Genomic DNA, 22521 nt, shown 5'->3' on the forward strand with positions numbered 1-22521 from the left:
GGCATTAGCCACAAGTCTTGGCATTCCCTGAGCCTCTCCGCCCGAAATGGCAGCGGTGCAGCACACTACTGGTTGCATTTTAAATGGCCCCCAATCCAGCCTCCATCATTGCTCTTTTTGGCCAGCTCCGCGCAAGAGGACTTTCTTCCCTGCGCTGCACCCCGCAATCGACATCCAGATCCTGGATGACCGTCTGCAGTCATCCCGCCTGGCTTACCAACCAGGCAGGGCTTTTTTGTCGTCTTTGTTAGTCTGCTATCTCTACACTCAGGCCTGTGTCATCCGATGCCATGAACCTTTCTCTCATCGATCCCTTTGTCCTCGCCCAGGACTATCCCGACTCGTTGACTGACAAGCTGAGTATGTATTGCATCTGCGACTTTTGCACAGGCTCCAAAGTATACTAACATGATGCAGGAAGTGGCCATGCGACATGTATACGGTTTAACCGCCGTGGAGACTATCTGGCGTCCGGACGAGTACGTGGTTTACATGCATACAAGAAATTATACTTTTGCTCTGACAACGGGTTAGGTCGACGGTACGGTGGTGATATTTGATGTTGAAACAAATGGAGTTGCGCGTAAGCTCCGTGGGCACACGAGACAGATCCAATCTCTCAGGTATGGAAGGATTGCCGTGGAATCACGGATGTCAGGTTACAGAGCGCTGACACACGCCGCAGCTGGTCTAGAGACGGCAGGTATCTCCTGAGTTCTTCGCAGGACTGGAAATGCATATTGTGGGACATGAAGGATGGCTCGCGAGTGCGCACAGTCCGATTCGAGGCCCCCGTCTATATCGCGGAGTTACATCCATTCAACCAGTACGTTGACAACTTCATGGATACTTCGTTCTGGCCTAGACTGACCACAGCCACCGCAGCTGGCTCTTTGTAGCTTCCTTGTTCGAAGACCAACCCGTTCTCGTCGATATATCCACTTCTAAACCCATCAAACGTATACTCCCTTCTGCCCCTCTCCGTCCTCAGCTCCCCAATGGCGAAGAACTCGATCCAGCCGCGGCCGCGAAGCAAGCCGCTCAAGATGCCAAACATTCCACGTGTGTCAGCATATTCACAGCATTGGGGAATCACATCATCGCGGGAACGTCAAAGGGATGGATCAATATCATCGAAACACAAACGTGTACAACTATACATTCAACGCGGTTATGCAACGGTGTCGTGATCCTGCTCCGTCTCGCCAGTAATGGCAGAGACTTGCTGGTCAACAGCTCCGATCGCGTTATCCGAACGATTCTATTACCGGATCTTTCGCAGCTGGGAGTCGGATTGGACCCGGCCAATATAAAGCTGGAGGTGGAACACAAGTTCCAGGACGTCGTCAACCGACTGAGCTGGAACCACGTCGCGTTCTCTTCGACCGGGGAGTTCGTGACAGCATCCACCTTCATGAACCCGGATATCTACGTGTGGGAGCGAAGTCACGGCTCTCTGGTCAAGATCCTCGAAGGTCCCAGGGAAGAACTGGGCGTCGTGGAATGGCATCCATCCCGCCCAATGGTAGCGGCCTGCGGCCTTGAATCCGGCTGCATCTACGCCTGGTCGATTGTGTCGCCCCAAAAATGGTCCGCCCTGGCCCCTGACTTCGGCGAAGTCGAAGAGAACGTCGTCTACATCGAGCGCGAAGACGAATACGACATCCACCCTGCCGAAGAGATCCACCAACGTCGTCTCGACCAAGAGGACGAGATCCCAGACGTCCTAACCATAGACCCAGTCAAGGGCGAAGGTGAAGGGGAGGTCGACGCATTCCGCATGCCTGTCCTCCTCGACATCACCGACAGCGAAAGCGAGGAAGACATCGTCGCCGTCGGTCCGGGGACCATGCGACGACGTAGTCCCGGAGCGAACCGCGAATGGATGAACACAAACGGCGACAACGCTCCAAACGGGACTTCCCGACCCCAGAACAAAGGACGTCGAAGATGACACTATTATTGTCATCCTATCATCACTTTCCGTCCTTTTTTTCTCATTCTCATCATTTAATTTCGATTTGGACACCCATCGCAACTATAAAGCACGTAGTGTCTTTCTGACAAAAAAACCATGTACGTCTTTTGCATAAAAAGGAAAAAAGAGTTCATCATAGTCCTGGGTATGGATGTGGCGAGATTATTATAGGAGTTCGTTTGGGCAGGTCAAGGTTGCATTTAGGCGGATCCGGTCAGATCAAGGGACAGGGCAGGCCAGGGTTTTCTTTTTTTGCGCTCGCACAGCATCTATGATGAAAGTTCTCATTTCTCATATTACCATCTGCCATGGTGGAGGCAAGCAAAACATTCAAAAGATTGATAGAACAGCTTTACATGATTTTCTATCAAGTAAACATGTTATTTCATGATATATTTCTCTATTTGTGCATTAGGCTTCTTTTCCTATCCATACCCGTCATATAAAATCCGTGAAGCAAGGAACACCAGACAGGATATATGCCCAGTCCGCATGTCATCATAGAGCACGCCAAGTGTAGCAGCTCAAAGGGTATCCGGGGACGCAACTGATGACTTCTAGGGAAGCAGCTCCAGCCATGTACTCAATCGACAGAGCCATGTAGTCATGTCGAAGAGAAGGGAAGGAGATGTAGTCTGGGTATAATACGCCGCTTTAGCCGCGTTACTCCTCATACGCCACAGAAATACCAATCCCAAATCATGATCATCACGCAATGATAATAACTGCCGTAAGATTCCAGTAGCCGGCGCTGCGCTACGGGTTCGACCCGGTGACTGGCAGTTGTCCATCCTCGTCCATCCCCTTGACACATCGTATAGTCCTGTTTTCCTCAAATTGTGTATCAACGGCCAAAGCGGGTATCCTCGGTTCAGAACCCGCGCTGCTGATGGTAATAGAATACTTTTCATATGGGATCATTGCTTCCCATAATCACTTGTAACGGCGACTTATCATCGTCCGACGCACCACATCTGCCATTCGCTATGAAGTGTATTAAACACCCATGGTTAGATGGCGCATGTAGCTTTCATCAACGTCGTACACGCGAATCCTCTAGTTCGGTGGATCGGATATTGTCCCGACGCAAAAAGAAAAAAAGAGAAAAAGCAGAGGTCAAATGACCTGTGTCGTGCTGAGAAGGGTGAGCTTGCGGTCTCCCAGACAAGGCGACATCGGGCAAGCTGAAGCAGCAGCAATATAAACATGCTCGTAAGCATGTTCGACAGATGAGCGAGATCCCTTAGTTGGCGATTGGCTTGCGTGCTTGATAGATATGGAGGATATTATACGCATGAATTTCTTTGTTGAAAGCCTCTGACTTGACATCGGCTGCTAGACTCTTGACCCGGTCTACCGGCCAGTTGCAGACGCGACAGAGTGAGGCCAAACTGATGGTCTCGACACTCTCTGAGAAGGCCAGGTTGTACCATCGAGCTACCTTTTTCTCATGTTCATCCTGGTGCCATGGGTTCAACGGCAACCCCACCATCTGGTGGTCGATCTCCACGAACCCCGCCTCCTGCAGGTTCCGGATAGTCTCGCGCGAGCTATGAGAGATAGGCCTCATCGTGTCTTCTGTTGCCTGCTTTAGCCATTGGTACCAGCTACGCAGTGCGGATCCTTCTAAGGATCGGTCATCGCATCGAGGTTCGAAATCTATTTCGACCTGCTCGAACCACGCCCCGGGGCGCAGGTGGGAGAAGATACGTCGATAGAGACTGGGCCAGCTGGCCACGCTACCGCTGCCCATTTGCATGTGGATCAGGTCCCATGAGTCCTCCCCTAGCGACCAATGACTCTCAAAATCCCAGGGAGCGTAGAAGTCGCAGTTCTTTGGGCGATTAGAGGGCTGGATGGGAGCAAGATCCACGCCTACCACATGTGCATTTGGGTATTTGTGGGCTATATCGATTGCCCAAATCCCCGTTCCACAACCTAAGTCGAGGAACCGGCCATTTTCCGGATGCGGAGCATAGATGAGCCCATCCGAGACTCGTGCCTCTGTGAAGAGTTTATGGAATATATCGAGGCGGTCTTGCTCCTGCTCGTCACACGGGAGCATATAAATACCTCTGCGAAATCCGTGGTACAGTCGCCCATTCTCCTCATATGGTGAATGGTCGGAATGGTTCCTACAAGGAATTGCTTGTCAGCGGCGGTCCACCTTACAACTCACTGCTATGAATACGAATAACTGGAGTGTCTTCGGTACTTACTTGGAATTGGCTGTGGGTGATCCATTGTTACTCCAACGGTCTCCAGAGTGGCCTCTTGGCACAGATTCTCGATCTGTTACGTTGTAGATGTCCATTGCGTCGGAGTTTTGTCGCGATCGGGGATTCGCACTAGGAAACATGGTCTGCGTGTTGAGAGAGGCATAAGGGGCTGTGGTGGCTGGCAGCTGATGCTGGCCGTGCTGGTAACCGGGGAACATCGCGACTACCTCACGCTTTTCCAACCGGAAGGTATGCGCAATGGCAACTCAGCTACTAGGATTTCAACCCGCCGGGTTAAAATGGGCTATAGGTTGAATGGGGGCTGCCCCGGAAAGCGTGGGCAGTCCACAGTGGCCGTAACGGAGCTAGTAGTAGTGGAAATTAGATGTGGTTATGTTATTCTCGAATGGCGAGTAATCAAGCGCTGATAATCGCTGATATTCTTTGCGAGAGTGTTCGCCGTAAGCATGGATGGATATATCTGCTTCGGACCCGCGCTGTCGAATCAAAACAGAAAGACTGCGATCCCAATGCCGCGGAAGAGGAACGGCGTGAAAGCGCACACAGGAAATCTTGAACTGAGCAGCAGAAAACGACTTGGCTGATGCTGACTTGACTGCGTTATTGCTGGAGCAGTGGCACTGCAATTGAGGCCGTCAGAACGGCAACCCACACAATGCAGACAGCAGAGACGTAAAAACCCAGGAGTCTTTTCTCAGGAGGAGGGGAAACCCAGCGATTTAAAGTTGCGTAGTGAGATGCCGTATTATTATTAGCTTGTATGTTATTACTCTTGATTATGTGTTCGTTTCGTGAAGGTGGCCCGATCAGGCGGGGACTGTTAGGGAACTTCCAAGAGACGTCGCGAGTGGAGAAGAGACTCCTGGGATGCAGTGACCAGCAACAAGTGCTCTCTTTTCGATCGTATGTTGGCGGGGAAGAGGCTTTTTGGGCCGTTTTGGGTGCTCCCTGGGTCCGATTGTTCTTTGGGGCTCGTCCCACGGCTCTAGGCGTCCTCCACAACTCGGGATAAATCATAACGCCCATCACCGCCCACAGCTTTGGGCCCCGTCCGCAAGAGTTATGTACTAGATACAGCCGTAGTTTACCGGCTCCTTCGTCCATTGGGCCCTGTTGGGACACCGGATGCAGGTGGCACGACCATCGATGAGAAACCAGATAATAATAATGATAATAACTTCTGCCCGTGGAAAAACGTTCGATCCGTGCCACGGTCAACACGAGTCATTCAGAAAGTCGGAGCTCCTACTTAGTTTCGGACTGGCTGCAGGGCTCCGTCGACGGTCTGAGAGCACAGACAACCCGATGCAATGGTTGACAGAACAATAACCCTGGACGTGGCGCCCATTCAGCACCCGGGAAGCCCGCGAAGATCCCCCTAGGATGGGACGGCAAGAGAACCACAATCCCATTGCGTGCAGCGGCGACGGACCGCAAGTTTACTGATCAAAGTTTGGACAGTCGCAAGTCTTTAAAGAAGGCCCTCTCCACAGGCCGGCTGGTAACAGGCCGCTCCCTCTAGCTCATCCCAATTCTGTCCGATGACAAGACGCCCAAGCTTCGACGCCGTCTCCACGAATCCTGACTCGCTACGAGATGCTGTCCCGGTCTGACCGCTCCCTGGCCGGCGGAAAAAGCCCGACGTTGGTTCTTCAAACGACTCTCGAAGTCAAATAATAATTCACGAACAATGGGACGATTGTCCATGGCACGCAGCCAACCGTAGAGTCGGAACCAACAATGGGAAATGGATGACTAGTAGTGATGGGGGTGACAACTTCTGAGGGCCGCAGCAAGGGGCGTGCGGCGTCGAAGCACAAGAGAACACAGCAGATACAGTCTGACGGGATCAGTCCTGGCCGTGTTGTATTGTTTCTATTATTATTCGAAGCACTCACAGCTTTTTCTTTTGCTGTTTCGCTCAGCAAGCCATCATCATCATCATCATCATCATTGCAGACACTGGACGATCACCGCTATCGCAATCCCGGGATGACAGCTCGGTTCGGCAGTTACCGACTATCTACTAGTTACTGAGTTTAGTGCTGATGATGGCGATGGTGATGATGCCTTGTTTGGTGAAGCTTCCCACACCGCCTTCGGGAGGGTCAAGGCTTTTACACAAACATCATTATTATTATTATTAGTTATATCGAATCAATGGTAATTTATTAATTTTTTACTCGACGGAATTCGGTATCCTCATTGATCCATTCAGCCACCCCCTGACCTTGGGTATCGATAATTATTTTATGAAGACTAGATACAATGTTGGATAGTTATTCTAGCTATGGCAGACCTCGAACCAGGCTCGTCCCAACAACATCGGCCCCAATCGTCCCCCACGAAGCCATGAGTACTTCCGATGAAAATCCCTACACCGTACTTTGTCCCCTCTTGCAGTCTATTCCTCCTAGTCCTCTGTAGTGCAAGCATGATTCTGAACAGCGCAAAACCGGCCAGCCTTCGGGATGCGAGTCGAGCTCCAGTGACGAGGATAGTTGGGTGATATTTATCCGTGATAAGGGAACCCTGGTCAAGGATGAACAATCCGTCACAACTTAAAGCCTTGCTAGTTCATTAACTCCCACTTGGAGCAAAAGATTTCACCCATCATCCATCATCTTTCCTTGGCATGTTATTATGTGAAGGTCCCCGCAGTGTATACTTCCGGGGTCCCCGACGAATTACTTACTACTGATCAAGCTGGCCCACGTTGTGCCTTTGATTTTCCTACTGCGGTGCCTTGCTGGCTCAGGCAAGGCGCATTTTTATCTCCCTGTCATCATCCTTTAGTTGAGCGATTACCTCTCAACTGGGAACCAACCGCAGTGCTGGATGCAGGAGCCAGACACTATTCCCCCGCCTTCAGCATGGTCTGGCACGACATGGACTTGACGTGTCTCATTACCCCGCTCTCCTGCACAGCCAGCCTCGATTACAACATGGTCCGTACGAAAGGCTCGGGATCCGATGGGATGGGGCTGGCAGAATGGACTTATGAATTACATAGGAAATCCTGCAGACCCTTCCAAGGGATGAGAGCGAACCCACGTCTTAGTCGGAGTCCCCTGCCAGCTGCCAGCCCATAACATGAGCGATAATTGATTCTAGAACAAAAAACAATACTCCTAGATCAAAGGGATAAGCCACTTAATTTCTCTAGGCTTTCTTCCATTCACAGCCTCGACGTTATGTACGGAGTACACTCTCTGGCTCCAAAATATCACCCCTTGCGTGTAGAATTGCTCTTCATGGACACACAGTCCTAAATCCTATGTATGCCCCGCATACAGTTGGCTGGCAGATACGCGGTTCTAGCTTTTCAAGCGGCAGCAGAAAAATCCTACGCTCTGTCCTGCCCAGCACGCTGGATGTGTGGGAGCACAAAGATCGTCACGCTTGAGTCTCCTAACCCAGTAGCTGCATCAGTTATACAGTCTGAATCCACCGTCAGCGGAGTGAACCAGATGCCCGGGTCTGGTGGATCGTAAATCTTGTAAGGGTCGTTTTGAATGGATGCCCATCATGCCGTGTTGGTTTCAAACGCCATTTGTGATTTCCAATGGAACTCATACGCCGCCCTTTCACAGAGCACGCCTGATTCTCGAGTACATATTCCGGATGTAGGCTAGCCTATGCCAGGTATACTGATCTAGATACTGGCTGCATGCTGCATATGAGCTGATAACTGGTTCCATGAGTGTATATATAGATTAGGTGGATATTGTTATCCCACATGTTGCCATGTATGCGTTTATTTGTAGACTATCCTATTCTTTTGGGCATACCAACCAGCAGGTATGATCATCGATGGTACCAGATACAGGGATCCTGGCATCATTGGTGCCTGACTGCTCGTTCTTCGTTTGGTGGGCAGCTTGCAAGAGACACCGCATCTAAATTCTCGAGTAGCTGCATGGCATGTATGACTATATAATTGTATCTGCTCCTTTGTTTACTTCCAGACACACCAGCACTTCGTCATTGCGCTCGCCTTTCTATGTCTTGTATTAGACTGGTGAGTTCAGAAGCACGTCCGTCCCGGCGGGGATCTCGTGGGTATGTTATGCATGGAAGTATTCAAAATTTCTTGACCTTCCAAACGCTGACCTTTTCGGTCAGTTGTTGATTTCTAGAACATCCTTTGCGAAAGCCTCTACCTTGTATCTATCTCTGTCGTTGTAGTTTGTTAGTGTCTCCGGCGATCTGGTACGAATAGCCAAAAGCAAGCATTTCATCTAAACATCAGTCGCTTTGAGCTTGAATACACTTCTTTTTTTCTTGAAATAAGAATCACCAGTTATGGCCATGTGAAAATATCATTTACACTGTAATCGTGGTGATGTTGCGATAACCGCACGGATCAGAATGGAGGGGAAAACATTGAAATTTTTTTTCCTTTCGGACATTCCCGACTCCGATTCGCCGCACGCCTTCAGACCACAGCAACCACAGTAATTAACCAGGATCTAGTTTATACGAGTATACTCGATCTCTGCTCCTTTGTGAGATCTTGGGACTATTACATGTTGGATTTCGGAGAGACTACTCTTCGATAGCGCTCTACGCCTGAATACACTTTCTTGAGAAATACTTCTTGCAGTGGAGCAAGGCACAGAAAACCAAAGGCGCCTCTTCACGTCATTGGAAATATACCCACTAGTCCTCAAAGATAAGGATAAAAACTAAACGTGGAGTATCTACTCGTTGCACGGCACAGGTAGAAGCCGCAACCATGAACACTCTGAAAGCTGAGGGGTCGTCAACCCTCTCCTTGCCGGAGGGGAGCTATATCTATTCAATCTCCGCCTCAACCCCCGGTTCATTTGCAGCCATATCATCAGATGACTCTCTGCGGACTTTCGATGCTAGAACTCTGAAGTTACTTTCTGTTCCTGCGACGAAGACGCATGAAGGAGTCACCTGTCTCAAGGAATATGGACATGCCACCGAAGGGGGACCGCAGTTACTAGCGACGGCGGGCAGAGATGGGAAGGTCAGGCTGTGGGATGTTAGGAGCGGCCCCGGAAAGAGTCAGCCGGTCGTGGAAATGGAGACTGGTAAGTTCGACTGCTGCTATATTGAGCGGTTCACGATGACGTGGATTGGATTAGTGTCTCTCGTTCTTCAAGCGTCCTTTCAGGATCAGCGGAGACTTCCATAGAGTTTATGCTGACAACTTGGACCAGCGAAAAATGTTCCTGTGTTATCACTTGCCTGCTCTGCTGGAACGAACACTATCGTTGCCGGTACAGAGTTGGCCTCCTACCAGGCAGCAGTAGTATTTTGGTAAGCTCTTTATTTCGCCCCATGTTCCTGTACGAGGAATGACAAGTCTGTTTCATGGATGTCTCGTGCCACTATCCAAGTACCGCTCGTTCGGACCTGCCAGGCTTTGGCACATCCTCGACGAATGACCTATTAATGAGCCATACAGGGACATCAGATCTCCAAACCAACCGCGACTGCAGTATATTGAGAGTCACAACGATGACGTGACAGAGGTGAGTCATTAAGAGACATGCTAGCCACCCACGTCTGTCTATCGTCTGGTACTGAACGGCGCTGTCACAGCTACAATTTCACCCACTGCATAACAATGTCGTCCTGTCAGGCAGCACAGATGGCCTGGTCAATATCTATGACACGAACATCACGGATGAGGAAGATGCGTTGATTCAAGTAATCAACCACGGCTCAATACACCATGCCGGTTACCTGTCAGAGCATGCTGTCTATGCGCTCAGCCACGACGAGACTTTCTCAATCCACCCAACCACCAACCCAGATGATCCGACCCAGGAGCCGTCTCCCATTCAATTCGGGGACGTAAGGCAGAGCCTTGGTTGTGAGTATGTCGTGCAGATAATTGGTAGTAGTCAGGGAACCTATGTCGCGGCTGGAAACACGACGTAAGTTTGTGAACGTTTCTGGGAACTGACAACTAATCTTTGAAATTCATATGAATGAAAGCTAACCATACGAGCAGACAGCAAAAATTGGATCTGATACCGCTGGTCCCGAATCCGAAATGGCGATTTGACCAAGAAAGCATTTGGCGCTTACCCGGTGCGCACGGCGAGGAAATTGTCCGTTCAATATACCTCGATGAAAAGGTACGGCTTTCATCCCTGTTATTCCACTGACCAGGCGTACACTATCGAGAAGATTATAAAGCTCACATTATCGCAGTCACAGACTGTATTTACCGGTGGAGAAGACGGGGTCGTACGTGCCTGGAGAGCAGAAGAAGCTCGTTCAGAGAGCCGAGAAAGCTCTGAGACGCCTTCCAAGTCTTCTCGTGCGAAAGATAAAAAGCCGAAGGAGAAAGAACGGTTTAAGCCATACTAAAGATAAAATCGATGAAGGGATAGACTTGGTTTATAGAGAAAAAGGGGAGTCATGTCTACGAAAATAGCATGTTATGGTTAGGTTAATGATCAGCATTGAAGAAATGATCTTTGGATCTTCAATTTTAGCATTTGGAGGCGTTTTCTTGCGGCAATCCAAGAAGTCAAAGTACTCTATTATAGCGGATTTATATAGTTAGTAAACCCTAGGCGGATATAACGGTTAGTGACATGAATTACCAGACCGCCACGATGTAAGACGCTTCCAAGAATTCTCAACCCCATGAAGCTAATAATATATCACCTATTTTTTCTAGGTTGATATTTTAGTTCGTATTCCTGGCTCTAATCTCGAACATCAAATCACTGTCCTAGACGACACTGGCTCATCGTACCTGGAGCTTTTCGGGGAAGATCTAGCGGCGATGAACCATAATCTCAATACTATTCCGGGATCTCTCATACACCGGGTAAAAATCGCGTCTTGAGACTTTGTCACCCGACTGTCTTGCTTCTTGCTATAATGAGATCGCAATCACCATTTCTTCTCTTCTCTCAGGATGCTTTTAGCAAATTCTGCTATAGAAAAACGACAAAAGATGTGATATTTAATAATTCTACTTTGCGTTGTCTTAATTATATATTATAAATATCTCCTTTAAGAAAAGACCCCCCAAAATCTATATTTTCATAAGACTTTTGTTAGACGTTGCAAAGGATCAAAACCCGGGAGCGGAGTTGGTAGAAAGGTTTTAGGACAGGAGTTGGGGTTGAGGCCATGCAACCTAGATTGATGACAGTTAGTTAGTGCATTCGTCTATAAACAAGACGGTATGATATTAGACCCACATACTATTTCAACATGGAGGCTGCCATCGCCGTACTTCTCTTGCAATTTTGCAACTTCCTGGTAGCGTTTCTCGGAACCAGCAGGCCCAGCATCTGGTACCTGAACCCCTTTGTACCAATAGGTAATGACTTTAGGATCCGCCGTCAATTTCCTGGAGCGATATGCATCGAGGACGGCATAGTAGTTCGTTTTCATTCCTGGTGTGAGCCATGTGCATGTATTAAGAGTGAATTTTAGAATCTCAATCTGATAATAGGTGAAGTGATCGAGCCCGCTCGGTTCAGACTCTGGGTACCTAGTCAAAAAGAAATTTATAATTAGTATATAATAGTATCGTGTATTAACCTGAACTTACGCTGGGCCATCAGGAGTTTTTGTTTTGAGCCAGTTTTCAAGATTGAGAACTTCATCGGGGACGTAACCATATATGGATAGAAAACGCTCTTGTGCTTTTAGACATTCGTTGAGCTTCTGTTCCCTCCACCTAAGACTATCAGGGTTTTTTTTTTTATTTATCCATTTTGAACAGGCAATACGGACTTTGAGTATTCTTCTGGGTCCCACAAGGCCCTTCTGACAGCACTGTCGTCATAGCTTGCAAACTGCTGGTCGGGGACAGGAAATGGGGTCAAAATAGGACGATTGTTGGCAGGCTTTGCTTCATCACCCTGAGTTGCCATGTTTTTGTCTTGAAGGTGTCTTGAAGGTAAGGTAAAGGCAAGGAAAGAGTTGATGTGGGGTCTGACGGGGTCTCGACATAATTAACGTCTTCACAGGAGGCTAGGTAATCTTCAAACCTTAGCTTGTCCAGCGCCCAGAACATAGATAGCGCAAGAGAATAGACTGTTTGCGTTCACTAAGAGTCGAGTCTTGATAGGGTGATGACGCGCAATGATAAGTGGCAGTAAACAGCGACTCCCCGCGATGCAGGAACCCTGCGAAGGATGGTTTTATGAAGATGGAGTAAGAAGCTTAGTTCCTATCCTCCAGTTGGAGGGGTGCTAAATACTAAACTACTTTTGACGTAGAACTGTAAGTCCAAGGCCGTATAGTATACTGCCGCTCTGCATCTCAGTGTCCCTCTATGGGCATACACCAATGGCGAATTTGTCGGAGCTCACAATGCCAGTACTCGGAATATAACCGCACAGGTCGTATTTGTTGAAGAGCTTATTTTTAGACATCCCAAATGTCCTCGGCGACAGTTTTCTTCCACTTGACAAAGTCAATAGCATTAGCTGGGTGCTAATGCACACTGCCTAGTAATTCGGGTAGGCTTAGTTGCGTTTAGAATTGCTTCGAATCTGGCCTTCTCTTCCATAGTTATCGCCATGAGCTCCCACCCTCTCTTCTTTCGCGATAGTGCATGGTCGGCCTTCACTTGCTGGATGATTCTCCAAAGAATGGCCTTACATTTCGGGCTAGCCCACGAAGTGCGGTAGAAGAGCCCGTTTTTGTTGCTAATGTTCTCGGTATACAGCTGCAGTTGTTTTGGATCACGCCTCCTAAAGGCGTTATGGAAACCAGAACGCGGTTGCTAGAGCCTCTCTCCTTATACGTCTCGATCACAACTGACTGGAGGTTTGTGGCCAAGGCATGGACCTGTGACACGGCGGTTGTCGACAACATTATTGAGGCAGGGTTCACACTGGTCTCCTGCGTTTGTTGAAGCAGGCTGCCTTAAAGGGTAGGTATATGGTAGATCAAATGCCGCTGCATTTATATTAGGACTCGACATGGTGATTGGTCGCAATAGATATACGAGATAAGAGATGAATCGAGCAGCATTGATGGCTCTTTAGCCACGCAAAAACAATGCACGTATGTATAATCCCTAATAGCCGACTAGTCAGTATTGATTAGTACTTGATATGTGAAGCAGCATGTCTAAGTACCTTTCTGTTATTAACCAGATATATGTGTCTGGGTTCATCCCTTTTAACTCCCCACTCTCGTATATTCGAAGTAAATTATACATTTGCATAATAAGAATATTATCTTCAAATAGGGCCTAAGTTATTTAATCGTTTCTTCGCAAACAGAGAGTGAATTAGCATAGCTAGTACAAAAACTTCGGCAGAACTATCTATAAAAATAAGATCTTTGATAGAACTCTCCCTTTGGGTTGAGTGGTATGGAGTTCCGATAATTTCTACAAGAGAATTATGATGCAGAACTGCGTTGAGCAGATATACTCTGGAACAAAGCTCGCCGAGCCTGAGTTCTCTAGCAACTAGCTCAGCCTATTTATCTCCGTGGGTGGAGCTGGAAGGCGTGGGAGAAATCCGACAGGAGGTCTGCCTGTAGGCAGGCTCCGACATATAAGTAATGTGCGATGTGGCTGCGGGGTAAGATCTTCACAGGTATTGAGAGCTGGTGAAGGAGCTGGTAAAGTCCTGCAACTAGAGCAATTCACCAGCTCAGCGTCGTCCCAGATTCTGCCGATTTCGTCTTTACAAAGAGCTACATGTGTTTTTCGGACCACCCGAGAGGCCCTGCGTCCATATTCACTCGCCGCTCCTTCAATTTGGTAGCTGTTTTAGCGCAAAGCAAACTTAATCGTTAGATCTTTGAGTCATCCATAAGGGTCCATATGCAAGGCCCTGGGCTTACTTACCTGGCGATCATAAAATGCTATCGCAAGGGGGACAAACATCTACTGGTAAAATAATTGAGAATTCGAAAAGAGACTGTCATTCTTGAGTATAATTCATGAATCATAACGCCATCTCAATGCTTTTCCCTGATAGTTGGGAAGCAGTATCCTATGCTCCCTATGCATCCGTTAAGCGAATAAACAGGCAAACCACACTCAAACACCGCATTTGCAAGCCATAAGATAGAATTGAAGTTCCTGTAGTTAGGACAACTCCATGCCATCGTCTTCCCCGTCCTCTGGATCATCGCCGTCCTCGGCGACATTACCGCCCATCACTGCGTAACGAGTGCGCTTGGAGTCCCGGCTCAGAGGCGCACCGTCGGCACCCAAGGCCCCGACCAGTTCCAGCTCTGGCCCAGCAAGGATTCGTCCTTCTGTGTCGACTACCTCGCACAGCTCGATCAAACTCTGCCGGCTCAAGGACTTGAAGCCGTCCGTGCGCACAACCCGCCCCCAGTGAGTGAGACAGAACTGAGCGGCGCGGCGTCTCAGCCATTCTTCATTGGTTCGTCCAGCACGTTCCCAAACGATGGCGGCATTCTCTACATCCAATTCTCGACTGAGACGGTTGACACACAGCAGTCGCAGTTTTGGCATGTCGTAAAGATTAGCCATGACTAGCATGCCTGCTACATCTATGATATCGGAGCAGTACTCTGGATGTCCAGCGATGCTGTCCGTATACAGATAGTAGAGGAACGCCCGGACAGTCGAATAAGGTTCGGGAATATGCATCTTCTTTGCATGGTATTCGGCCATCTGCGATGCATAAAGGCGCTTGAAGTGCGGCCATCGAACCTGAAGGATGATCTTGTGCACGTGAATAGGCGGCGAGGTCGCAGCGTCTGGTGGAAGGAAGGCTGGGGCAGGCGATGGGGACGATTCTTCGCCGTCGACAGAGTACTCATAGTCATCCCGGTTTGCAGTAATAATGAAGTCTGTTCCGCTACCTGCCTCAGGAGGTTGGTCGAAAGCGGCAGCAAGATCGCTCCCCAGAGCGGAGAGCCTGCTCGGGCCCTGCCGTTCTGAGGCCAAGATCCTGTTCTGCTCCGTCGCTTCGGATACTAGGTCATTCCCCAGGAGGCCATACTTCTCGAGATCAATGAAGAGAACTTCACTAAGCTGGTTATCATCGCCCATTCCGGGAGCATTGTTAACTTCCAAGTTGGATCCGAGCAGCCAAGCTTTGGTTCCCTTTTCGTTGATTGTACAATAATGCCAACGGTAGCCAGGCCTAAAGACCTCCTGTCCATCAGCAAGTCTCTGCCAACGCAAGGAATCCAACTCTAGCGACGAGACGTTACACTCAAAAGGCCGTACTGTCTCCGAAGGACTGACTAGATCCAGAAGGACGCCGGAAGAATAGACATGAAAGTGAGTCCCGGAAAGTAGTGCAGGAACATGAGGACCAGAGTGGAACCGGAGAGAGGAGATCGCCCCCGGAGCAATGGGCTTTCGCCGACCATAGTTGCGTACCTGTACGCTGCCGGAATTTGCTGCGTAACCACCGGACCGGCCTGACAGCTGCGGAGAGGGACTAAACGTGGAGCCTGGGACATGAGCAATCCTGCTGAGCATAACTGGGGACTCCACGGTACCTTGTGAGGACGAGATGCCTAGAGATGGACTGCCTTTCAGATCCAGCCACCAGATGTCGGTTGTCCGTTCCATATCCGGGCCAAGACCGCCGAAGATCCAGAGACGACCACCCCATACCCACGCCGTATGATCAAAACGGGCCGTAAAACTCCAAGTCCGCAACCAGGTCCAGGTCTTGAGGTCCAGATAGCACAGATCGTCCAGGATGTGATTGTTCTCTCCAGTTACACCCCCGATGATGAACAACTTGTCTTCGTAGATCACGGCTGCATGGCGGGCTCTTCCTCTGGGAACAGGACCTCGCACATCTGGCTGCGCCCAGGTAGAAGTCTTGATGTCCAGGATGACAATGTCGGATAGATATTCCCGGTGTTCATTCTCACCACCAAAGACAATCAGCTTGTCGCCTTGATAGAGGGAGGCCGTGTGTCCTGCATATCTTGCCGCGTCAGTTGATACCGTCGAAGAGTATTATCAGCGGAAAAGGGGGGCGACTAACCCATGCGAACACCTGGGATATCTCCATAATTATCCACGAGATCCCATCGCAGCGTATTCAGGTTCAGCCTGAGGACATGGTTATACACTGGTCCGGTTAGCAAGCGATGCCCGGAGATGAAGCTAAGGGAACGACAGTGACAACAGCCAATGAGAAGCTACCAACCCTCATCGGTATACTGGTCGAAACCTCCAAAGGCGTAGATCTGATCGTTGCCGCAATACGTCACCGAAGCGTTGACCAGGCATGCTGGGACATTCCCCAGGGCCTTCTTGATGCCGGGACGGTAGTCGGCGCTACCTCGACGGCCTTTCGAGGGACTAGTCGGCATGAGGTATGTGTTCTGGTCGTGGTAGGGAGAGACAGGTGAGGAGACCACATTTGAGGATGTTCTGTGGGAGCCCGATACGCCGTTCCACGCGGACCCACTGTCATGAAAGTGCGAGAAGAACGACGTTGAAGCTCCCGTAGCGTTGCCAGGTGTGGAGGGCGGTTGCCGCGCCATCAGAGCGGGCCCAGGATAGCTGGAGAGGTGAGCTGTCGCCAGAGAGCAGTTGAGCACGCAGTCAATCTAGATATTGGGCATAGATAAACGGAGAATCAGAGGACATTTGACAGTCCAGCACAGCAGCAGATGGGGCAATCACATCACTACCTGGAAAGGGAAAAGATGATGCTCGAGATGGCCGTCGCTGACGCCGGGAGGTCACCTGCGAGATGCCAAGACCGGCGATATGCTGATTGGCTGAACAGAGAGACGGCGCCCGCGGAGCCGGAAGAGCCGCACGTCACGAGGACGCTAGTCTTAACGCAGTCTAGCGCGGCCGTACCTGAGGTAACCGTTGCTATGGCAGGACAGACGCTTAGGCCGGACAGGCAGTATATTTACGGCCTCCATTTCTATATCTCCAGCTCTTTTTCCCTTCTTCCTCATCCACGCATCCCTTTTCGCCTCTCTATTTCCTACTTTTACATGTTCTAAGTCTCTATTTGCTTCGTGCTTGCATCCTATTGATGATCTTGTACAGACAATAGCTGTCTTCGTCAATTCTTCGCTGCTACCAGCTTTCCGAGCTGCAACCTCTTCACAGCCATATCAGCGCAGTGTCCTGGCGATAGCTGCTCGATAGGCCGTGACAGTTGTTGGAGAGAAGCCTATATATCTTCAGCAGAACAAAAAAAAAATCAGATTCAAGAAAAAAAAAATAAACCGTCACAATGGCCACCGCAACCGTGACGACGCCCATCAAGAGCCACCGCGGGATCTTTAACACAAAGACGGCTGGCGGTCGACTGCCTCTCACCCCGTCTCCTCGAACTCGCACAAACAGTGTGACCAACGTGTCCAGCAGCGAGTCTCCTTTTACCCCTCCAAAGCACGCAGACGGCGAGCGCCCTGCCAAGGGTTCCAAATCGGTCTATGGAGGTAACCTGTCATCCCACTTCAGCAAGTCTTTGTCAAAGACCACCCGCTCGCACAGAGACTCTCCCAAGTCCAACATTGCCAGGATCCGCAAGTCTCCAAAGCACCTGGAGCTGGGCGTCTCAGACTGGACCTTGACTGGAACGGGTCCGAGCAGATCCACACCATCGAAGGAGCGAACAAGGGAAAGGGTGACAAAGGAGAGAGCTGCAAAGGAGAAGGTCTCGAAAGAAAAGGTACCAAAAGAGAAAGCTTCTCGAGAGAAGGTTGCAACAACTCGTACCACTCGATCAACGAAAACAACTGTTCGCATTCCTCACAATGCCGGCGACCGCTTCATCCCTAACCGCATGGCAAGCGAGGGCCTGGCTACGGCTGGTACCGCAAAGCCAGAAGAGAACTCTCGCCCGAAGACTAGCGGCAGTGAGGGCTCCGCGGTTCTGGCAAACGCTGCCAGTGCATTCGACATCGGTGGTCGCGGCTCTGAGGAGGATCTCACTGCTGCACTGGAGAACCTAGGTCTGGAGGACAACGAGCCGTCCAGCAACTACTCTCGCCCGGCCCCTGATGCTGTCGCATATGAGTCCTCCCTAGCCAACGCTTGTGGCGTGAATCTAAACACCCGTATTCTTGCCTTCAAGCCTCCGCCCCCGGAGTCTTCTAAGCCCATTGACCTGCGCGCGCAATACAACCGTCCCCTGAAGCCCGCCGGAGCTCAGTCGGCTCAGTTCCGACGCCGTGTCCAGACGGCACCAGAGCGTGTCCTGGATGCTCCAGGTATGCTGGATGACTACTACCTGAACTTGCTTGACTGGGGCTCTGGCAACCAGGTTGCTATCGGGCTCGAACGAAATGTCTACGTCTGGTCTGCTGACACCGGCACGGTCAACTGCCTCCTGGAGACCTCTCCCGACACCTACGTCAGCAGTGTCAAGTGGAGCGGAGACGGAGCATACGTTGGTGTTGGACTGGGTACTGGGGAAGTCCAGATCTGGGATGTGGAAGAAGGAACCAAGCTTCGCAGCATGTTCGGTCATGACTCCCGCGTCGGTGTCATGGGCTGGTCCAAACACACTCTGTCGACTGGCGCCCGCAGTGGACTCGTTTTCAACCACGATGTCCGCATCGCCGACCACAAGGTCGCTGAACTCGTTTCTCACACCTCCGAAGTCTGCGGTCTGGAATGGCGATCCGACGGTGCCCAGCTGGCGACCGGGGGCAACGACAACCTGGTCAACATCTGGGACTCTCGATCCCTGAGCGCTCCCAAATTCACCAAGACCAACCACCGTGCTGCTGTTAAGGCGCTCAGTTGGTGCCCCTGGCAATTGAACCTCCTGGCCACGGGTGGAGGTTCTTATGACCGTCACATCCACTTCTGGAACACCACAACCGGCGCTCGTACCAACAGCATCGACACCGGCTCGCAAGTCACCAGTCTGCGGTGGAGCAACCATTACCGGGAGATCGTCAGCTCGAGTGGATTCCCCGACAACTCGCTCAGCATCTGGAGTTACCCTACTCTGGTCCGCAACGTGGAGATCCCCGCCCATGAGACCCGTGTGTTGCACAGCTGCCTCAGCCCAGACGGCCAGATGCTGGCCACTGCGGCTGCAGACGAGAGCCTCAAGTTCTGGAAGATCTTCGAGCGCAAGCCTGGCACCAGCGCTGCGGCCTCTCGCGAGGGCGGTGTAGGCAGCAAGGCTCAGATGGCTAAGTCCATGACCATCCGATGAACATTGTTCTGTTGTTTGTTCTTGCCGGCGTCTCTACCTCTTTGGTGTCTGTCGGCGCATTCAATGTCCGCTGGGGACTTGCATCTGGGGGGCGTTTCTGGTCTGCATTGCAGCGATTTGTCAAGTATTCATGGGCGTCTCCTCATCATACCTGGCGCTTGGTCTTCTGGTCTATATTCTTTCCTCATTGGAGTTATCGGAATATGTAAATTGGGACGAATCTATAGCTGGTTTAATGGGGATAATTTGTTATTTTGAACTGTTTCCTAAGCTCAGTAACTGTCTAGGCAGTAGCCCGCGTCAGTACTCCTTAAGGCGCTTTGGGAGGGGACTCCCACTGTACAACGAGAGATAGGCACAATGATTGTTAATGGAACATTCTTAGGTGCCATTGTTTAGTTGTCATCGTGGGTGATACTTTGCTGACCATGGTCGGGCGATGCTGTACTCCGTAGGCTTCCAAGGACGTTGTACCGCTTCAGTCAGAGAGCGGATCAAGGGAAGCATGTCGAAAGCAGCGAGTCCAGAGTTCTAGAAAGTACCGTATCTAATGTTGTACCATAATTCCTGACCATTGCAGGCATTTCTCCGATGGCAAACGGGAAGACGACATCGAGGCAGATGCTTGTGCTGTTGTTAAGGCGGTCTCTGATGGTGAGCGGGTGACTAAGCAACGGGAGATGATGCTAGATTTCGCCCAGACATATCGATCTTCACCTCACCCAACCATCAGTCGGTCCGCCGCTAAGCTCCACGACTGAACTGACCCCCTCTGAATTTACAGCTTACGAGAGTTAGAGCAATCCCGTATCGATTGAATCGAAGGGAGAGCATCCGGATTTTCTCAATCTACGACCGTCTGAGCTTTGATCGGTGGTGGAGATCTGGGGGGGAGGTGTTAGGTCCCGATCCGCCATCGTCGCAACTGGCGTGACCTCCCACCGGCAACGCTGCGACCACGAGCTGCCAACCTGACCATCCTAATCCGTTTCTTGTCCTTTTTTTTTGTATTATCGTGGTGTGCATCGCACCAGACTCTGATCGCCATGTCGAACCAGCAGGTGGTGAGTGCTTGTCGAGCGGCCCTGCCTTGCCTGTTTCCGCATGAGGCGTCATCCCTTGTCATTGTCTCCTCCATCCTGGCCCTTTCCCCCTATCGCGCGATGATGAAGACTTGAGGCTTATCTGAAAATGATCCACAGGGCATGGTCTTTGACCGTGTCATCCAAGAAGTCTGCGAAGCCTCTCGGGTTGACTTTGAGGAGAGCGGTGTTGACCAGCAGACGTTGGAAGAGCTGAGAAAGGTGAGTTGCGAGCGTTGCTGTTAGTTAGTCCTTTCCTTTGTGCTTGTCTATCGACTCATGTATCCCTGCATCGCGCTGTCAGTCGCTCGATGTTTTCCCATCGAGATGAGGGCAGCCAGAGAGCAGTCTGCCATCGCCGTCGTCGCCCGCTGAGGCTGAGGCAGAACCGGGCACGATCGCCCTTTCTCAAGTCTGCTCGGGTGGCCAAAGCGGGGTTCGCAAGGTTTGGGGGAAGGCGCGATCCTTATGGGGAGCCGTCGGGCTTTTGAGTCGTTTTTATACCCACGCACAAAGCACAAACTTATGCGCCCGCCCGCCTTTCTCCGCCCGGCCACCCTGCGCCAATCAGCTGTCGCGAGTCACTGCGAGTCACTGCTCGTGGCACGCACTGCGTTGGCTTTCTCTGTATACGATACATCGATCTATCTTATATGTCTATCTTTGTATATTGGCTGCTTGTTTTCATTCATTCATTCATTCATTCATTGCTGATCCGCTGACTCTCAACCCGCTCCACAGAGCTGGCAGCAAAAGCTCTCGTCCCTGGGTGTTGCACACTTCCCATGGGACCCTCCGCCACAGCCAGCACCGCAACCGCAGAACCCCATCCTCCCTCCTACCGCGACCGTTCCCTCCAATGCCCCCAAACCACCCTCAACCCAACAGCCGCAAGCACCTCAACAGCAGATTCCTCAGTCACATCCGGGCGTGACACCCTCTCTACAGGCGCCTGTTCCTGGCCAGCTTCCTGTTTCGGGGCCCCCTTCCAATGCCAATGGACAGCCCCGCATCAAGACGGAGCCCGGGCTCAACGGTCCGATGAACCAGATGCCCCAGGCTCCCTCGAACCCCCAGTCCGCGCGCGAACGTGCGGCCAACATGCTTCAACAGCGATATGGTCCTGCAGCCACGACCTCGATCAGCCAGCTGCAGGCACAATCGCAGGCCGCCTTGTCGCTCCCAGGACAGCCGCGTCCAGCTAATCCTCAGATGCCTAATGGCCAGGGGCAAGATATCAAGCCTCAGCAGTACCAGAATGTCAATCAGCCACAGAGCACCCCTGTTGGCAATGCACAGACAGACGGCGCGAGCGATGGCCTTATGGAGTGGAAGGCCGAGGTGGCTCGACGGCGGGAGGCTGCAGCACGTCAGAACGGCGAAGGTGATCGTCTGCTGCGCGAGCAGTTGAGGTTGCAGGCTCTGTCGTTAGAGGGTGGTGGTCTCATGCTTCCCCTAGATGAGCAGGACTTGTCATCCAAGATAGCCAAGCGTCGTGTTCTCTCTCACTCCATGAGGTCTACCTCTGAGGACATTGTTCCCGGAGCTACTCCAACTATGGCGCCGTCCATCTCCAGTCTACCACGTCCTCAGTACGATGGACCGGATGACGATGACAAGGTCGAGGATGACGAAGACGCCATCAACTCTGACCTGGACGACCCCGATGATCTCATCGCCGAAGAGCATGAGGGAGAGGATGCTGTCGGTCAGGTCATGCTCTGCACATATGATAAAGTGCAAAGGGTCAAGAACAAGTGGAAGTGTACTCTGAAGGATGGAATCCTGACCACCGGCGGAAAAGAGTGAGTATCCCCATGCTATTTTACTCTGTATGTATCCCTACTGACGGCTTTCAGGTATGTCTTCCACAAAGGCCAAGGCGAATTCGAGTGGTAAGCTGGTTGTCGTTTTCAGCGACCAGGAAAATTGCCTTTCCCTCACCCACTACTTTCTGTTTTTTTCTTTTCTTTTGTTTTACTTGACGAAATGTTTCCACGTCTCGACGTGAGAAACGCACAATAAGCTGGTGTCAGGGGTTCTAGGAGGATCTGTATTGCTTTTCCCTTGGGATGTCCCTATTCCAAAAATCTCTCCCATAC

At 50.9% G+C, this 22521-nt stretch overlaps 8 protein-coding genes across 8 annotated transcripts; 4 read left to right on the forward strand and 4 right to left on the reverse strand.

Annotated features, from left to right (window-relative positions):
* The first annotated feature begins 134 nt into the window (after positions 1 to 134).
* On the forward strand, positions 135 to 2245 carry C8Q69DRAFT_107165 (WD domain-containing protein). Its single transcript, XM_028625079.1, has 5 exons — positions 135 to 360; positions 418 to 479; positions 535 to 623; positions 686 to 826; positions 886 to 2245. Exons 1-5 carry the CDS (start codon positions 291 to 293, stop codon positions 1952 to 1954), a joined length of 1431 nt encoding a protein of 476 aa, XP_028481871.1. The 5' UTR covers positions 135 to 290; the 3' UTR covers positions 1955 to 2245.
* Positions 2246 to 3033: 788 nt separating this feature from the next.
* Positions 3034 to 4616, reverse strand: C8Q69DRAFT_107210 (regulator of secondary metabolism LaeA). The gene is made up of 2 exons (XM_028625081.1): positions 4198 to 4616; positions 3034 to 4113 (listed from the first exon to the last, which is right to left on the reverse strand). The coding sequence occupies exons 1-2, from the start codon at positions 4413 to 4415 to the stop codon at positions 3222 to 3224; spliced, it is 1110 nt and encodes a 369-aa protein (XP_028481872.1). The 5' UTR covers positions 4416 to 4616; the 3' UTR covers positions 3034 to 3221.
* Positions 4617 to 4722: 106 nt separating this feature from the next.
* On the reverse strand, positions 4723 to 5652 carry C8Q69DRAFT_107169 (hypothetical protein). The gene has a single exon (XM_028625080.1). It carries the CDS (start codon positions 5320 to 5322, stop codon positions 4819 to 4821), a length of 504 nt encoding a protein of 167 aa, XP_028481873.1. The 5' UTR covers positions 5323 to 5652; the 3' UTR covers positions 4723 to 4818.
* A 2947-nt stretch (positions 5653 to 8599) lies between these two features.
* Positions 8600 to 10794, forward strand: C8Q69DRAFT_107227 (WD domain protein). Its single transcript, XM_028625082.1, has 6 exons — positions 8600 to 9281; positions 9411 to 9510; positions 9659 to 9725; positions 9796 to 10133; positions 10211 to 10337; positions 10414 to 10794. Exons 1-6 carry the CDS (start codon positions 8957 to 8959, stop codon positions 10570 to 10572), a joined length of 1116 nt encoding a protein of 371 aa, XP_028481874.1. The 5' UTR covers positions 8600 to 8956; the 3' UTR covers positions 10573 to 10794.
* Positions 10795 to 11171: 377 nt separating this feature from the next.
* C8Q69DRAFT_480256 (hypothetical protein) lies at positions 11172 to 12385 on the reverse strand. Its single transcript, XM_028631515.1, has 4 exons — positions 11962 to 12385; positions 11777 to 11905; positions 11425 to 11716; positions 11172 to 11356 (listed from the first exon to the last, which is right to left on the reverse strand). The coding sequence occupies exons 1-4, from the start codon at positions 12099 to 12101 to the stop codon at positions 11324 to 11326; spliced, it is 594 nt and encodes a 197-aa protein (XP_028481875.1). The 5' UTR covers positions 12102 to 12385; the 3' UTR covers positions 11172 to 11323.
* A 1708-nt stretch (positions 12386 to 14093) lies between these two features.
* On the reverse strand, positions 14094 to 16842 carry C8Q69DRAFT_480260 (kelch motif domain protein). The gene is made up of 3 exons (XM_028631516.1): positions 16344 to 16842; positions 16179 to 16265; positions 14094 to 16110 (listed from the first exon to the last, which is right to left on the reverse strand). Exons 1-3 carry the CDS (start codon positions 16681 to 16683, stop codon positions 14282 to 14284), a joined length of 2256 nt encoding a protein of 751 aa, XP_028481876.1. The 5' UTR covers positions 16684 to 16842; the 3' UTR covers positions 14094 to 14281.
* A 554-nt stretch (positions 16843 to 17396) lies between these two features.
* Positions 17397 to 19337, forward strand: C8Q69DRAFT_488656 (WD-repeat-containing protein Slp1; the record flags this gene model as incomplete). The annotated part of the gene is made up of 1 exon (XM_028632062.1): positions 17397 to 19337. The coding sequence occupies one exon, from the start codon at positions 17397 to 17399 to the stop codon at positions 19335 to 19337; it is 1941 nt and encodes a 646-aa protein (XP_028481877.1).
* A 1046-nt stretch (positions 19338 to 20383) lies between these two features.
* On the forward strand, positions 20384 to 22318 carry C8Q69DRAFT_447911 (putative transcription factor TFIIA complex subunit Toa1; the record flags this gene model as incomplete). Its single annotated transcript, XM_028629247.1, has 4 exons — positions 20384 to 20401; positions 20540 to 20641; positions 21161 to 22224; positions 22279 to 22318. 4 exons carry the CDS (start codon positions 20384 to 20386, stop codon positions 22316 to 22318), a joined length of 1224 nt encoding a protein of 407 aa, XP_028481878.1.
* Positions 22319 to 22521: the final 203 nt, after the last annotated feature.

The sequence above is a fragment of the Paecilomyces variotii genome (genome assembly GCF_004022145.1).
Source record: "Paecilomyces variotii strain CBS 101075 chromosome Unknown C8Q69scaffold_14, whole genome shotgun sequence".
Taxonomy (NCBI): domain Eukaryota; kingdom Fungi; phylum Ascomycota; class Eurotiomycetes; order Eurotiales; family Thermoascaceae; genus Paecilomyces; species Paecilomyces variotii.

Bases quoted from the DNA above. Each gene is read 5' to 3' on its own strand.
- C8Q69DRAFT_107210 (XM_028625081.1), bottom strand. From the start codon at position 4,415: ATGTTCCCCGGTTACCAGCACGGCCAGCATCAGCTGCCAGCCACCACA. The intron at 4,114-4,197 runs GTAAGTACCGAA...AATTCCTTGTAG, and splicing joins TCACCCACAGCCAATTCCAA to GAACCATTCCGACCATTCAC.
- C8Q69DRAFT_107165 (XM_028625079.1), top strand. From the start codon at position 291: ATGAACCTTTCTCTCATCGATCCCTTTGTCCTCGCCCAGGACTATCCC. The intron at 624-685 runs GTATGGAAGGAT...CACACGCCGCAG, and splicing joins AGACAGATCCAATCTCTCAG to CTGGTCTAGAGACGGCAGGT. The intron at 827-885 runs GTACGTTGACAA...CAGCCACCGCAG, and splicing joins GAGTTACATCCATTCAACCA to CTGGCTCTTTGTAGCTTCCT.
- C8Q69DRAFT_480256 (XM_028631515.1), bottom strand. From the start codon at position 12,101: ATGGCAACTCAGGGTGATGAAGCAAAGCCTGCCAACAATCGTCCTATT. The intron at 11,906-11,961 runs GTCCGTATTGCC...TGATAGTCTTAG, and splicing joins GACCCAGAAGAATACTCAAA to GTGGAGGGAACAGAAGCTCA. The intron at 11,357-11,424 runs GTATGTGGGTCT...TCATCAATCTAG, and splicing joins GCAGCCTCCATGTTGAAATA to GTTGCATGGCCTCAACCCCA.
- C8Q69DRAFT_107227 (XM_028625082.1), top strand. From the start codon at position 8,957: ATGAACACTCTGAAAGCTGAGGGGTCGTCAACCCTCTCCTTGCCGGAG. The intron at 9,511-9,658 runs GTAAGCTCTTTA...TGAGCCATACAG, and splicing joins CAGGCAGCAGTAGTATTTTG to GGACATCAGATCTCCAAACC. The intron at 10,338-10,413 runs GTACGGCTTTCA...ACATTATCGCAG, and splicing joins CAATATACCTCGATGAAAAG to TCACAGACTGTATTTACCGG.
- C8Q69DRAFT_107169 (XM_028625080.1), bottom strand. From the start codon at position 5,322: ATGGACGAAGGAGCCGGTAAACTACGGCTGTATCTAGTACATAACTCT.
- C8Q69DRAFT_480260 (XM_028631516.1), bottom strand. From the start codon at position 16,683: ATGGCGCGGCAACCGCCCTCCACACCTGGCAACGCTACGGGAGCTTCA. The intron at 16,266-16,343 runs GTTGGTAGCTTC...TAACCGGACCAG, and splicing joins CGACCAGTATACCGATGAGG to TGTATAACCATGTCCTCAGG. The intron at 16,111-16,178 runs GTTAGTCGCCCC...CAAGATATGCAG, and splicing joins TATCCCAGGTGTTCGCATGG to GACACACGGCCTCCCTCTAT.